The 16,103-nt window shown below is 37.9% G+C and overlaps 1 protein-coding gene across 1 annotated transcript; it reads left to right on the top strand.

Moving 5' to 3' along the window:
- Window positions 1-382: 382 nt before the first annotated feature.
- Window positions 383-15,499, top strand: LOC306894873 (uncharacterized protein; the record flags this gene model as incomplete). The annotated part of the gene is made up of 21 exons (XM_079457711.1): window positions 383-488; window positions 5,766-5,801; window positions 8,694-8,938; window positions 9,084-9,198; window positions 9,291-9,347; window positions 9,446-9,693; window positions 9,837-10,028; window positions 11,525-11,606; window positions 11,693-11,804; window positions 12,232-12,605; window positions 12,689-12,826; window positions 12,906-13,064; window positions 13,152-13,436; window positions 13,910-14,161; window positions 14,248-14,349; window positions 14,586-14,681; window positions 14,816-14,872; window positions 14,960-15,028; window positions 15,103-15,189; window positions 15,299-15,358; window positions 15,450-15,499. 21 exons carry the CDS (start codon window positions 383-385, stop codon window positions 15,497-15,499), a joined length of 2,922 nt encoding a protein of 973 aa, XP_079313837.1.
- Window positions 15,500-16,103: the final 604 nt, after the last annotated feature.

The raw sequence follows: 16,103 nt of genomic DNA, 5'->3' as shown, positions 1-16,103 counted from the left end.
AGATGTCACAAGTTTTAAGGGAGCGTGCAGTTCACATGCTGACCGCAGGAATGTCCACCAGATATGTTGAATGTTCGTTTCTCTACCTTAAGCCGACTCCAAAGGCTTTTCAGCAAATTTGGGAGTTCATTCAACCGGCCTCACAATCGCAGACAACGTGTAACCACACAAGCCCAGGACCTCCACATCCAGCATCTTCACCTCCAAGATCTTCTGAGACCAGCCACCCGGACAGCTGCTGCAACAATCGGTTTGCACAATTAAAGGATTTCTGCACAAACTTTCAGAAAGCGTCTCAGGGAATCTCGTCTGTATGCTCGTCGTCCTCATCGGGGTCTCGACCCGACTGCAGTTTGTCACCGTAACCGACTTGAGTGGGTAAATGTTCACATTCGATGGCGTCTGGGACTTTGGAGAGGTGTTCTCTTCACGGATGAATCCCGGTTTTCACTGTACAGGGCAGATGGCAGACAGCGACTGGAGTCATGGTACTTCATGTATCAACACCAAATAATCAGGATAAAACATCTTTAAAATGTATTCTGGCTATTGTATATACGCCTCCAAGGCATCACACAGATTTAATTAAAGAATTTGGTGGGTTCTTATCAGAACTAGTACTGGTCGCAGACAGAGTCCTTGTTGTTGGTGACTTTAACATCCATGTAGATATCGATACAGATGCTTTAGGAATGGCTTTTAAAGACACTCTTAACTCCATGGGCGTTAGACAACATGGGTCAGGACCCACTCACCTTCGTAATCATACTTTAGATGTAATACTGTCTTACGGTATAAATGTGGACGATGTAAAAGTCCTTCAGCAGAGCGAAAACACTATGGATCATTATCTGGTATCATGCCTGCTTCACTAACCTATGGCTGCAAATCAAACTCCTTTTCTTCAAATATACAAAAGGTGCTTTTCTTGATAATTTGACTGAATGGTCTCAAATCTCTAGTATGAGTAATAGCGTTGGAGATCTTGACTTCACCATTGAAAAGTGTAACGCCACCTTCTCGGAAACGCTAGACACAGTGGATCCTCTGCGCTTAAAGAAGATAAAAAATGATAGCCTGACACCGTGGTACATTAGAGGTATTGCATACATCATGGAAGGATACTATTCAAAAATACAGGAAAGCCCTAAAAACGTCTAGATCCGCCTACTCTTCATCACTAATAGAAGAAAACCAGCACAACCATAGAGGTTTTTATTGTGGCTAAATGAACCAAAAATAAATCATCAGCGACTTCTGATTCTATATACCAGCACAGCAGTGATGAATTTATGAACTATTTCATAAATAAAATCCAAGATATTAGAGAAACAATTATAATCATGCAACGAGAAGTGAAACCCGCTGAACTCCGATGGAGTTTTGGGTTCTTTGCCACCGTTTGCCTGGCCGGGGGGGCTACTACAACACTGCATATAGGAATTTATAGTCAGTCTGATATCTGACCTGTGTTTTGACTTGCATAACCTTATATGTTTTGCTTCTAGTGAATGTTTTCTTGTACAGCTGCTTTGTAACAATGAAAATGTAAAAAGCGCTATATAAATAAAGCTGACATGACTTGACTTGAATGAACAGATATACTGTGACGAGATCCTGAGGCCCATTGTTGTGACATTCATCCACGGCCATCACCTCGTGTTGCAGCATGATAATACACAGACCCACGGTGCAAAGATCTGTACACGATTCCTAGAAGCTGAAAACATCCCAGTTCTTGCATGGCCAGCATACTCACCAGACATGTCACCCATTGAGCATGTTTGGGATGCTCTGGATCGGCGGATACGACCGTGTGTTCCAGTTCCTGCCAATATCCAGGCACTTCACACAGCCATTGAAGAGGAGCGGACCAACATTTCACCGGCCACAGTCAACAACCTGATCAACTCTATGTGAAGGAGATGTGTTGCACTGCATGAGGCTAATGGTCACAGCAGATACTAAAGTGTTGTGTTTATAATGTTGTTTAGTGTATCTTGAGGTTTCTTGTCAGACCACAAAAGTTTAGCATAAAACACGTATGATGTTCAGATGAGACGTGTTAACCGCTAGTAGTGAGCGTCATTTCACACTGAAGATGCAGCAGTTTGATATTTATAGATTCATCTGTTTATAGACATGTTCATCTGTTTTTTATACTTCCTCTTTCTGTATCTTTGCCTCTTAGTTATATATTAAGTGTATTATAAATAGATTTGTGTTTGTCAAATAAACATCTGAATAATAACAGTGACTTCTGAAATGTGCTTTTTGTTAAGAATTCAAAACTCAAATCTGACATCATCTCCACACAAACCATCAAAGCATCAGAACTCACTTTCATAAAATGTGAGATGAATGAAACTTCCTGGAAGTGTTGAGCTGGTTGCTGTGATGTTCTCAGCTGTTGCTCACTGAGTCTGTCAGTAGAAGACTCCAGATGTTATTCTGATGTTCAGATATAGCTCATCTTCACAGGTACATGTGTAGCCCATCATTGACACTCAGCACCATCAGTGTATTTCACATGACTGAATGAGGTTGTGGTTTGTTTTATTTCTGTTCTGTTGTATTAAGCTGTGTGTGTTCAAGAGAGCAGTTGTTCACAAATCTTTACTAATATTATTACTATCAACATTATTATGTGCAGTTAATGACACATGAATGATTTACTCCATTTGACACTGCAAACACACATTGGTGTAGAAATACATGGATGTCATTTTGACGTTTATCTTTTTTCTCTCTATGGCATTGATGTGGTTCATGGTGTTATAGAGGAAGTGTTTGAGTGTTTAACAGTGTGTTTGTTGAAGTGTGTCATCAGTAGATCAGTATGGAGCTCAGTTCTCTTCTTCTGGTGCTCTGTGAGTATTATCTTCTTCTCTCTGTGTTTCACTGATCATCACTTACTGTCACATTCATGTACAACATCAAGTCATTTAGTTTTCCTGTATTTTTCAGCATTTTTTCATGATGAGTTTAAATCTTTATCTCATAATATATGAGTGAATGACATTAGTAAGAGTTCAGATTTTGTGTTTGTGTGTGCATTTATCTTCATGAGGACTAGGAGAGTAACTTGAGGACATTTTGTCCGGTCCTCACTTTCTGAGACCCTTTAAAGGGCTGTTTGAGGGTCAAAACTAGGTCTGGTTTTGGGGTAAAGGTCAGACACTTAGTTCTGATGGTTTGGTGGTGTGTGTGAAACAGAAAAGCATCTGCTGTGTTTTAGCTGAATGAGGGAGACTGGTGTGTTACTTCAGTTTGATGATGTTTGTATTTTTATTCATTCATGTTGTCCATCAAACATTTGTCAGATTTATAGTATAGATTTGTAGTTGCACACATCGTAATGAAAGAGTGCAGATAGGGGCAGTGGTGGACAGTAACAAAGTAAATGTAATTCTTTGCTGTACTTAAGTAGTTTTTTTGTGTATCTGTACTGTACTCAAGTATTTTAATTTAGGGAGACTTTTACTTTAACTCCACTACATTTTCAAAGTCAGTCGTTCCTTTTTATTTATGAGTCAGTAAAAACTTAACTGGTAAAACGAGCCAATCACAGAACATCGTGCTTTGTTTTGTTTTGCCCCTGTTGTCGCCTTGGTAACGTTATCTACTTACGATTCAACATCACATCAGATTCAGTGCGACTGTCTGCAACAGAATAACATTTTGACTGCCAATGTCTTTATAAGTAAAATCATGGAAGAAACTATTGAATCTAGCTTGCCACAACACGTAAAGAACGAGTCTTTCATTTTTAAGTGTTTTCTCTGAGTGAAAAGAATGAGAGAGGAGGAATACACCCGTCTCATTTATCAGGAATGAAGATGGGCTAAATACTTCATAACCAACAGTCTGATTTCAAGAATTCAAGTTGGAGAAATGTCTAATAACTTAGTGAGAATGTGCTGTAATACGGTTCAGTGAATCCACTTAGATTAGTACATATTTGTTTTTATGATCCTTTTGTTCCATTGCAAGTTTAAGTTTAAATAAAAACTTGGATTACTGTTACAAATAAATGTTAAACCGAAACTGCTCTCAAGTCCTGTTATTTAATTTTGTCTTCAAGGTTTTGGGTTTATGAAAATTTTAATAGACATCAGTGTCTGTCTGACTAATGAATGTCATTTTATTAATAGATTGGTGTGCCAAGAGTGACATTAGAGTCCTCACAAGCAAGCAAGAGTCTTGTGACAAAAATGATAATAAGACATTATAGCCATAAAAACAAATCATAGTACTTGGATACCTGAGTACATTTGATGGCAAATACTTTAGTACTTTTACTCAAGAGAAAGTTTAAAGGCAGCACTTCTACTTTTACTTGAGTAATATTTTATCTTGGGTATCTCTACTTTTACTCAAGTACATGGTTTGTGTACTTCGCCCACCACTGCAGAGGGGTCATTGTTGGATATATCAACTACAAATAGATGTAAAGAGTTTCACAAACATTAGGGCTGATCATTGGTAAAAACACAGAAATGATGATAAATACATCCAGACCTCAGAGACAAATACAGAAGACGACACTACAAATAGAACTGGTTCATACGTGCAACAGCAAGTGATGTGCAGGAGAGAAAAATGAAGGAGAAAACAAACAAGCAGATAAACATATAACATGCTGCTAGACCTTTGTTGACCAAATCCTCATTATCATCCTGCATGTGTCTATTTTTCTACAAGTCTATTTGTCTTCATATTTCATGCATCTGATTTCTCAAATTGTCTACTTGCATATGGTTGCCATGTTGGATTAAGCGAGTTTGGGCATCCATTCTTCCTGTTCACATCTGTACACAGAATCACAGTAAATACAGTCCTGTCAAGAGCAGACTAAAAGAGTAAATATATAATGTTATTCCAACAACATTAGGATTAAGCAACGTGAATGTGTGACGCGATGACGGTATTGAATCAATAAAATAGTCATGTTTATAAGTGTAATGATGTTTCATACCAGTCTGTAAAAACAAGTGTTGCCATATCACCGTCTTCTTTCAGTAAAACCACAATAAACTCATATTTACTGCTCATACTTCTTATAGAAAAGTCAATTTTAATATATTTTAATTATGTAGTTTTAAATCAGTGTGGTTTCATGTCATAAGGTAAAGAAATAACAGTAGTTTAGTCGTAGTCTCTGGTTAGTGAATATATTGCTCATCTCTGTGTAGATTTACTCGACACACAAACACTGTTTTATGTATAAAAGATCGCCGTTACAACCGGAAGTAAAGATGCCCACTGGGGTCCAAAAAGTGTACTGGCGCCATCTTGTGGACCGAGTCTGTTACTTTTGTATTTGTGTCACAATAATCTGTCATCTTTTCATAAACCGTTAAATGACTCAAATTCAGATGAATGAATCTACAGTCATTCAGATTTAGATGATCGGCACAACAATCTGCAAAAGAAAATGAGTCGTCATGAGCAAAGACAAATGTTTTATATTGTTGAAAGTATTTTATTGTGCTCTATGTGTTTGTTTTCCTGGCTGATGATGTTTGACTTTATACTGACATCTATCTGTGCGGCTGCAGCATCACACAACAGAAGAAATTGTGGATTATTTTTGTCATTGAAGCAACAATCTATTATTTAGCTGCTCATGTGTCTCTCAACATGGTGATTTTAGGAAGAATCTTCAGCTCTGTGTGTCAAATAAAATAACTTTGTTTTATTATGTATCAGCTCCATGTTTAGGTTTAAACTGAAACAAGTTTTTTTCTCTTTTTTCTTTACAGTGCTGATTTCAGCGATCGACTCTGAAGAAATTGAAGGTGAGTCACTTTGTTTTATTGATCACATCACAAACAATATTCATGATCTGAGAGCTGATATATAAAAATGATCTATTGAGTAGCACAAGATTGACCACCATTAGGGAAATCATTCATAAATCCATTCTCATAGCCTTTGTTGCACAAAGTCTGCGCTAGTCTGCAGATTTTAGCGTGTAGTGTGATGCCCAAACATTCAAGTGTGTGATGTCTAGTTTTTTCTAGTCGTTGTGGCGGGCATAAAACAACACAGACACAGGTAAGTACAATTTGTACCCAGGAGGGTGATTAATTAACAACAATACGCTGGGTGCGGAGTAAGGTGAGCAGTGGGGAAGTAGCTCTCCGGTCCCAGCGGCGGTGAAACGGTGCAAACAGTCCGGGGTGCAGTGCAGAGTGGTGGATGTGGCTGCCGATCGTCTCAGGCGCTTGTAACTGAGGAGAGAACAAACACACAGTCAGCATTAAGGGTTTCTCTACGTGAGAACGAGCTCACCCTTTCCTTCTCCTTCTCAGCTTATATGCTGTCCTCGTAATGAGGTGCAGGTGTAGACGATCGGCAGGTGTGGCGGCTTGATTGTGGTGTTTCCATGGCGACGCTGATTGGCCATTGGTCCGCTCGCCACATCGTGTAGTGTATTCCAGCCTTAAGTTTACTTGTGATTTACCAATGAAAGCAACAAGATCTTTTTGAAACACTTGCACATCTCAGTGATGTAAACGTTTAAAATCATGTGTTAGAATCAGGAAAGGCCGGTGGATCACAATCCTCAGACATCAATGATGCAGATACAAAGATATCTTCAGCTGAGTGTGTTTATCATTATATGGGCTTTGACAATAAAAACTCTCAGATGATCCGGGGCCAGTCTGAATGATGCTCAGAACAGCGGATGAAAGTTTATCATTTGTGTGTTTTATTACTGATTCAAGTGACGTGAAAGAGAATTCAGTTCAGTTCTTGCTGTTAGAGAAGTTTATCTAAAGTGTTCACTCAGAAAGCCACATCAGACAGTGCTTATGTGGCGGGTGACACGAGGGCAATAAGGGGGTTTCTTAAACCATTCACACTCCGACTACACCACTCTGGGAATTTCACCCAAAGAATTAGAATAGACCCCAACGAAAGGCATACACAGGTTCGTATCACTCAGTGTCAGAGACATGGGTCATTGTACAAAAATATATTTTATTGACAGCATTTAAAATAACAGTATAAGGATATGAGGGACTTTGCTCAGGTTCAATGGACCCCTACAAGTGTTAGAACCAGGTCCAGGCACAGAGGCAGAGAGTCGTGGTGCCCCACCCGCAGATGCAGGACCACTGCACATCACTGTGCACACACACACTCAGGTGTTAATACCAAGCACTACACACGGTGAGAAAGATACCGTCACCCCGATAAGAATCCTCTGCCCCTGGTTCTCAGGCCCTGCTAAGATACATCAAATACACAAAACAACCTTTGATAGATGGGTGGATCATTCAGGCAAAAAAAAAATCTAAATAACCAATATAATATTATAACTAATAAATTGAAATAAACAGTTGTTTGAGACTAAACCCAAATGTCAATGGCGACAAAATATATCAATAAAAAGAAACGCAAACTCCAGACCAAACTAATAATCAAACAAACCAGTCAAGCAATTTGAAACAAAATAGGGTTAAAGAAATAAACTTTTCAAAAAGAAGATAATCAGATTTCCAAAACAAAATAGCGAAGAGATCATTGAACTTAAGAAACAAAATTAAATACAAATGAAAAAGAAAGAAAACTCAAAATAAATTGGAATGAGAGAAGAGCAAAGATTGCGGTTTTGATTTTAGCACAATCTTTGTAGCCAATGGCAGTCCAAGGAAACAAAATGCTAGAAGTCAGTTAACCGTTGAAACAGGACCGGAACAGAAACAGGACAGCACTGCGGCCGTAAATGAATACAGTTATCGCCCTTTACAGACCTATAAACAACATGAGATTGTTACTCTACTAGATAACATCTTAACTTAATACCTGCATATAAAACTAATACATACCGATCGAGGAAAATGAACGTAACTTTCTCTGGAGGGGAACTCAGGTTTTCACAACTGGGAGAGGATATGGATTAGGTTCTCACGATTGAGAAAGGGTATGGATTAGGTTCTCACGATTGAGAAAGGGTATGGATTAGGTTCTCACGATTGAGAAAGGGTATGGATTAGGTTCTCACGATTGAGAAAGGGTATGGATTAGGTTCTCACGATTGAGAAAGGGTATGGATTAGGTTCTCACGATTGAGAAAGGGTATGGATTAGGTTCTCACGATTGAGAAAGGGTATGGATTAGGTTCTCACGATTGAGAAAGGGTATGGATTAGGTTCTCACGATTGAGAAAGGGTATGGATTAGGTTCTCACGATTGAGAAAGGGTATGGATTAGGTTCTCACGATTGAGAAAGGGTATGCGACTCGCATCCGGTTTCCAGGAAGCAGTGATGAAAGCGCATTAACAGCGCAGCGATTCCAAACGTGACGCCTGACAAGCGGTAAATGCGTTGCGGTTTTATAGCCCAGGCGCACAGATGATAGGCTAGAATGACCATCAATTACAATGATGAAACACAGAAACGCCCTTCCTGCCACACTTACATGATGAGTTAAAAACTTAAAAGCACTGTTAATTCCATTTGTAAGTTTGTATAAGGCCTTTTTCTGACTTTATAGTGATATATCTGTGTGGAGTAACTGTAATATATGAGCAAGTTATTTGCAGATCACATCAGCCCTTTATGTTCAGAATTCATTTTTTAATTGTTTATGAAATCAAATACATTAATGATCTGACAGTTAGAGCAACACAAACTTGATGGAATATGTTCATAATTCCCAATGATTTAATATTGACAGATATAAAACCAACTCTGACTGTACAGCCACAGAGTTCTGTGTTCACTGGAGACACAGTTATTCTGACCTGTGCGGTGGATCAGTCCTCTGGATGGGAGATTCTCTTTTTCACACCCTCAAACCCTGAATCCAGTGAAGCTTCAGGAACTAAAATAATCATGTCTGTGAAAGTCTCTGATGGAGGAGAATACAAGTGCAGAGCCAGAAGAGGAAACTATCTCACACTATACAGTGATCAAATAAGAGTGACAGTAGAGGGCAAGTATTATTACATTATTTACATTGAACATTGTTTGTTTCAGTTTTATGATCTGTCAATCTGTGTTCATATAGAATATCGCAGACATAATTTGACTTTAATTTTAGTGTGAATTGTTTGTTATTGTACAGAAAGACCAAAAGCTCAAGTGTCTGTACGGCCTGATGATCATGTATTCAGAGGAGAAACTGTCACTCTCACATGTGTCATCACTGGAGGAGGAGTCACTAGCTGGCAATACAGATGGTATAAAGATTCAGTCACCCAGCAGAATAAACAACAGAAATACACAATCAGTTCTGTTAGTAAGTCTGATGCAGGTAAATACATCTGTATAGGAGCAGAGATCAGAGGATACTCACACATCAGTGATGCAGTTACACTGAAAGTATCAGGTGAGTGTGTTCATCATTATTATCTGCAAAATACTATCCAATAACATTTGATATATCAGGTGTTTCAAAAATGATTCTCAATGGCTTTATATTGACAGATATACCCAAACTATCTCTGACTGTACAGCGACAGAGTTCTGTGTTCACTGGAGACACAGTTACTGTGACCTGTGCAGTGGATCAGTCCTCTGGATGGGAGTTTATCATCACAAAGTTTCCAAAGTTTGAAGGTTATAAAGCTTCAGGAACTAAAATAATCATGTCTGTGAAAGTCTCTGATGGAGGAGAATACAAGTGCAGAGCCAGAAGAGGAAACTATCTCACACTATACAGTGATCCAATAAGAGTGACAGTAGAGGGCAAGTATTATTACATTATTTACATTGAACATTGTTTGTTTCAGTTTTGTGATCTGTCAATCTGTGTTCATATAGAATATCACAGACATAATTTGACTTTAATTTGAGTGAATTGTTTGTTATTGTACAGAAAGACCAAAAGCTCAAGTGTCTGTACGGCCTGATCATCATGTATTCAGAGGAGAAACTGTCACTCTCACATGTGTCATCACTGGAGGAGGAGTCACTAGCTGGCAGTACAGATGGTATAAAGCTTCAGTCACCCAGCAGAATAAACAACAGAAATATTACATTATCAGTTCTGTTAGTGAGTCTGACGCAGGTAAATACACCTGTAGAGGATCAGAGACCAGAGGATACTCACACACCAGTGATGCAGTTACACTGACAGTATCAGGTGAGTGTTTATCTGTATTCAGTCATATTTTGCTCATTATGAAACATTTGATTCATTATAACTTTAGTTTATCAGGTTAGTTTCTTGAGATTATAATCTTTTAAAATAGAAAATAATATTTAAACAAAACATACACAATACATTCAACAAACATGAAATAACAGACAGATGTGAAAAACACAAACGTATAGTGATGAACAGTGTTGGATTTATAATATCTCCACAGCTATTGTTTTTTTTATTGAAAAGAGAAAGGCGTCATTCTGTGTAGATAAATGAAATGTACAGCAGTGTTCTCTATTTCAGATTAAAATCATTACTGTCACACTGGGAAGAAGATCATAGTAGTAAATAAAATAAATCCTCAAATCAAAGTACTCTAGTAATTTCATTTATAATATTCTAGACTCACTGGCCACTTTATTAGGTACACCTTACTAGTACCGGGTTGGACCCCTTTTGCCTTCAGATCTGCCTCAATCCTTCATGGCTCAAGGCCTCAAGGTTCGACGTGTTGTGCGTTCAGAGATGCTCTTCTGCAGACCTCTGTTGTTACGACTGGTTATTTCAGTTACTGTTGCCTTTCTATCAGCTCCAACCAGTCTGGCCATTCTCCTCTGACCTCTGGCATCCACAAGGCATTTGCGCACACAGAACTGACGCTCACTGGATATTTTCTCTTTTCAGACCATTCTCTGTGAACCCCAGAGATGGTTGTGTGTGAAAATCCCATTAGATCAGCAGTTTCTGAAATACTCAGACCAGCCCGTCTGCACCAACAACAACGTTCAAAGTCACTTAAATCACCTTTAAGTTCACGGTTTGAACTGCAGCAGATCGTCTTGACCATGTCTACATGCCTAAATGCATTGAGTTGCTGCCATGTGATTGGCTGATTAACGACCAGTTGGACAGGTGTACCTAATAGAGTGGCCAGCGAGTGTATATTGAAGTTAACAGTTTTATTGATGCTATATAAGCATTAAAGACTTTAAGGTTATCTTTCAAATGTTTTTAAAAGCTTTTCACAGACAGAGTGACACATAAAGTACTGGAGCTTTTATAAAACACTTCTAACACATAATTACAATATAATAAACACAAATATTTACTAATATACCGTTGCTTTAGACCAAACTGGAACGTTCCATTCATAATAATATGTTGGTGTGTATTAAAGCCCTATGAGTAAATATGACATTATCTTTACAGCTTTACCCAGAGCTACAGTGAGAGTAACACCAGACACATCTGTGTTCACTGGAGAGACAGTCACTCTGAAGTGTGAGATAGAAGAACAATACAGATCATTAAACTGGAGATATCTGTGGTATAAAGACAGAACTGAAGTTTATAAGACTCAACATTACACTGTAAACACAAACACTCTCACTATCAGTTCAGTTATTCAATCTGATCAGGATGAGTTCTGGTGTAGAGGAGAGAGAGCTGGACGCCCCTCATCCTCACAGGACAGTGATCATGTGACTCTCTATGTTGAAGGTCAGTCATTACTGTAATAAAGACTCAGAGAGAAACAGATGAACTCTGAGACTCTTCAGCATCTGAATGTGTTTTATTCTTCGCAGGATCAAAACCAAAAGCTGAACTCACATCAGATACTGAAGGATCTGTACTGACGGGAAACACAGTGACTCTGAAGTGTCTCATGAATCACTTCACTGGATTTAAGTTTTACTGGTATCAACACACACAGAACACTGAGAAGATGACGACAAGATATACAAACTCCTACACAATATACAAAGCTTCAGTTTCAGATGGAGGTCAGTTCTGGTGTAGAGCTGGAAGAGGGAATCCAGTCTATTACACAGACTACAGTGATGTGCTGTGGATCAATGTTACAGGTGAGATTTTGAGATGTCATGAGGTCAGTCAGGTGTAGATATTTCATCTTTTCTATGGGTTGTAGTGTCTTAACTCCATGAATACATTTTCTGTCATTATTTGATGTCCCCTTACGCTGTTCCAAACTTACTGTCATCCATGTAACACAAGAGGAGAAATGTTAAAGAAAGACTTCAGATGAACTGGAATTTATCAGTTGGACATATTTTTTATGCTTTTTTGTGGCTTTTTTGGAGTTAGACTCTCGTTCATGTGTCAGTTTTATAATTCACTTTTTTGTCACCTGGACAAATGCTTTACTTCCTAAACATACAAATAAACAAATTATACTTTGTTATGTTTGTACAGAGAGTCCTAAAGCAGTTTTGAGCGTTGAGCCTGACAAACAGCTGTTCTCAGGAGAAACTGTCACTGTGAGATGTGACATACAGACTGAAGAAGACACTGAGTGGACATACAGCTGGACTGTAGAGAAATATAACCACTGGAATACAGTCAACCAATGCAAAACACAAGAGTGTAAAATCGACAGAGTTAACCATCAGCACAGCGGTAACTACACGTGTGGAGGAAAGAGAGTAAACGGACAAAACTCTGAGAAGAGTGACGCTGTTACACTGACTGTATCATCATGTGAGTTTATATGTTTGTTCATCATCATTACTGTGAAGAGCTGAAGTGTCACATGTTATTCATGAGAGATTTCTCACTTTCAGATCAACCCAAGACAGTTTTAAGAGTTTCTCCACAGCAGTGGCTGACTGAAGGAGATTCAGTGACTCTGATGTGTGAGGTTAACAGATCCTCTACAGGCTGGACATTCAGCTGGTTCACTAAACACAATCTTTCCTCAGGTAATACCATCTCAGTTAGTTATTTTCTATTGAATATTCCATCTTTAAACCTTAATGTGAAGCACATTTCTCTCTCCAGGTTATGATCTGGTGTCAGACAGCAGTGGAGGATCTAAAGGCAACTACACTGTGAGTTCTGCTGCTCTGAAGCACACAGGAGTTTATATGTGCCGAGCAGAGAGAGGAGATCCAGTCTATCACACACACCACAGCAACACACAACCACTGTGGATCACTGGTGACTTCAACACACACAACTAAACAACAACAAGCTCTTATATTCTTCATTTATTCATTCGTCTATAAGCTGTGTTTTTCTTCTCAGGTGTTTCTTCTTCAGTGTCTCTGAACATCAGACCCAACAGAACTCAACACTTCTCATCTGAATCTCTCTCTCTGAGCTGTGAGGATCACAGGAACTCTACTGGATGGACAGTGAGAAGATACACAAACACACTGGAAACTTGTCCATCATCATCATCATCGGTCAGATCTACAGGAACAGAATCTACATGTACAATCAGATCTCTCATCAGGTCTGACACTGGAGTGTACTGGTGTGAGTCTGAATCTGGACACAAACTTCATCCTGTTAATATCTCAATACACGGTGAGTTTATAATTCTGTATTTATTAGCTTAACACAAAATATCACTATTATTACATTACATTATTACTGCATTAACTCACCTATTGCACTGCAACTTTAATAGCCAATGTCAATAATTTATGCATACCCAAGTCACTTGCACTATTTTCGTCTAAATTATTATCTGTTCATATCCACCTGTACATTAATGTTCATAGTATATAGTCATCTGTATATATTGTTCATAGTATATACCTACTGTCATATTTTCATAGAGCACACCTACTGCAAAATATTTTTATAGTCCATGCCCACTGTATTATATTCTCACTATTGTATTCTGTATTTATTCTAACTGTATATCCTGCACTTGCTAACTGCACTTCTGGTTAGACCTAAACTACATTTCGTTACACTGTACTTGTATATGTGTAATGACAATAAAGTTTAATCTAATCTAATCTAAACATTACATTTGTTCCTCTGTTGTGTAGACGGTGATGTGATTCTGGACAGTCCTGTTCATCCTGTGACTGAAGGAGATTCTCTGACTCTTCACTGTATATATCGATATAAAAACCCGTCAAACCTCAGAGCTGAATTCTATAAAGATGGATCAGAGGAGCAGAATCAGACTACAGGAGACACGATGATCATCTCTACAGTCTCAAAGTCACATGAGGGTTTCTACTACTGTAAACACCCAGAGAGAGGAGCGTCTCTAAAGAGCTGGATCTCAGTCACAGGTGATACTGTCCTGTACAAGTATAAACATCAAATATTTCTGCTTAACTTACAAATGTTCAGGTTGTGTAAGAATATCTCTGTCCAGACTCTTCGTCTCGTGGTCTGATGGTTGGAGTGGTTGTTGGATTGAGCGTCATGTTTTTCATCATTGTCTTGGTTCTGCTGTGGTGCTACAGAAACAAAAAAGGTTCAAATCTTCTACGCTCATAAATTCAATGTGATGTTTGTGACGTGCCGTTGTGCACAGACAAACCAAGGACAAGAGTCAGATACAGACTGTTGTGATTTTTATAGCACTATCGCCATTTTGTTGTCAAATACAAACTTCACCTTTGATTTGAGGAAGTTCTGTGTATTTTAAATACATGTTTGACATAACAGTGTTTTTACAACTTTATTTTCTTCTTCTGTGGGTTTGTGTAGGTAAAGTCTCTGAGTCTTCCTCTGGTGTCAGTGCACAGCAGAACATCAGTCAGACATCAGATCAGAAACAAAGTGAAGACACCCCACTGCAGTCTGGTCAGTCAACATCAACTTATGATCAGTGACACAAATCTTTTAAACAATTGAAACATTGTTAAACATTATTACTTTAAAAAGTTACTTTTGTAAGATGTAAAGCTTTGACAAATGGTTTCTTACTCTTTAAACAGAAGATGCTCATATTTATGACTCGGGTGATGCAGCAGATAATAAAAACTCAAGCACAGGTAACATCATGATGTCATTTAATGTATTTCATCTCATGACAGTGAAACAGTTTTAAAGGTTTTAATTGTGAAATCATGTTTCTTTAGCAGTGACTGTGAGCGATGATGTGCTGTATTCACAGGTCGACATCAAGAAAAAGAAACACAAGAGCAAAGGTAGAAAGAACCAGAAGATTAAAATGACAAACTGCAAGGAAACGTCTTAATCGTGTCTTTCTTCTTTTTTGTAGACAATGTAAGAGCAGAAGCTGATCTCACCTATGCTGAGATTGAACTGAAACCTAAGAAAGAAGTGAAGAAAAAGAAAGAGAAGAAAGGTAAAGACTGACTTCATGATCATTAGAGGTGTTTAAAATGCCCTCACAATGGGAACTGGGAATGTCAGGATGTTTCTAATCTGGTTTTCCAAACTCTTGTCAATTTTAGAGAATAATAAAGAGAGCGATGACGCGCTGTACTCGAACCTGAAGATGAAAGGACATCGAGGTGAGACACATTTAAATGATAAATGGCAACGGTATCAGAAAAGCAAATGTATGAAAGATAATTTGAGATTTTCAATTTATTTGTCTTTCAGATGTTGTTTGTGGATCTAGTGATCATGTGACATATGGTCAGATTAAATAAAACACCAGAGGAGAAAAAAAAAAGAAAGATTCAAACATGGGTCTGAATTATTATTATTTCAACTGTGTTTTAGATTTCAATATCTGCCGAATCTAACAAATGGTTCAATGTTCTGCTTTAAAGTGAGATGTTAAGTGCCAGAATGAGTTTGGTTTTAAGTGATGAAAAAAATAGTTTCATACTTTTCTGAGTACAGATTTAACCTGCGATGGCAATACATTTACCAATACTTCATATTTGAAGAGTTTATGGGATAACTCTGTTTTTAATGTTTTTATTGTGCATTCCAATAAATATCAATCTCCAGTTGCATTGTTTTGCTTTAAGCCATAATAACTAAAACATATAGAGCTAACTTACATTAAAACACAATAAAAACAGTATAACGTGATAAAAAACATGATATCTCATTTTGGAAACAAACTCCTTATAACATTATAACATGTGCATTGATTTGGAGATGATTGTACATTACATTTCTTTTTTAATACGGTTTCATATTTAAGTGTTTTAATACAGCTGTCCTGCTTACATGTCTCAATATCTCATATATTCAGCACATAATGTTTTTATGTTGTCTAAAACTTTAATTATCTTTAATTTC

Source organism: Barbatula barbatula, assembly GCF_947034865.1.
Source record: "Barbatula barbatula genome assembly, chromosome: 5".
NCBI lineage: Eukaryota > Metazoa > Chordata > Actinopteri > Cypriniformes > Nemacheilidae > Barbatula > Barbatula barbatula.
The sequence above is the reverse complement of the archived record's forward strand: the minus strand, read 5'-3'. Positions and strand labels throughout refer to the sequence as shown.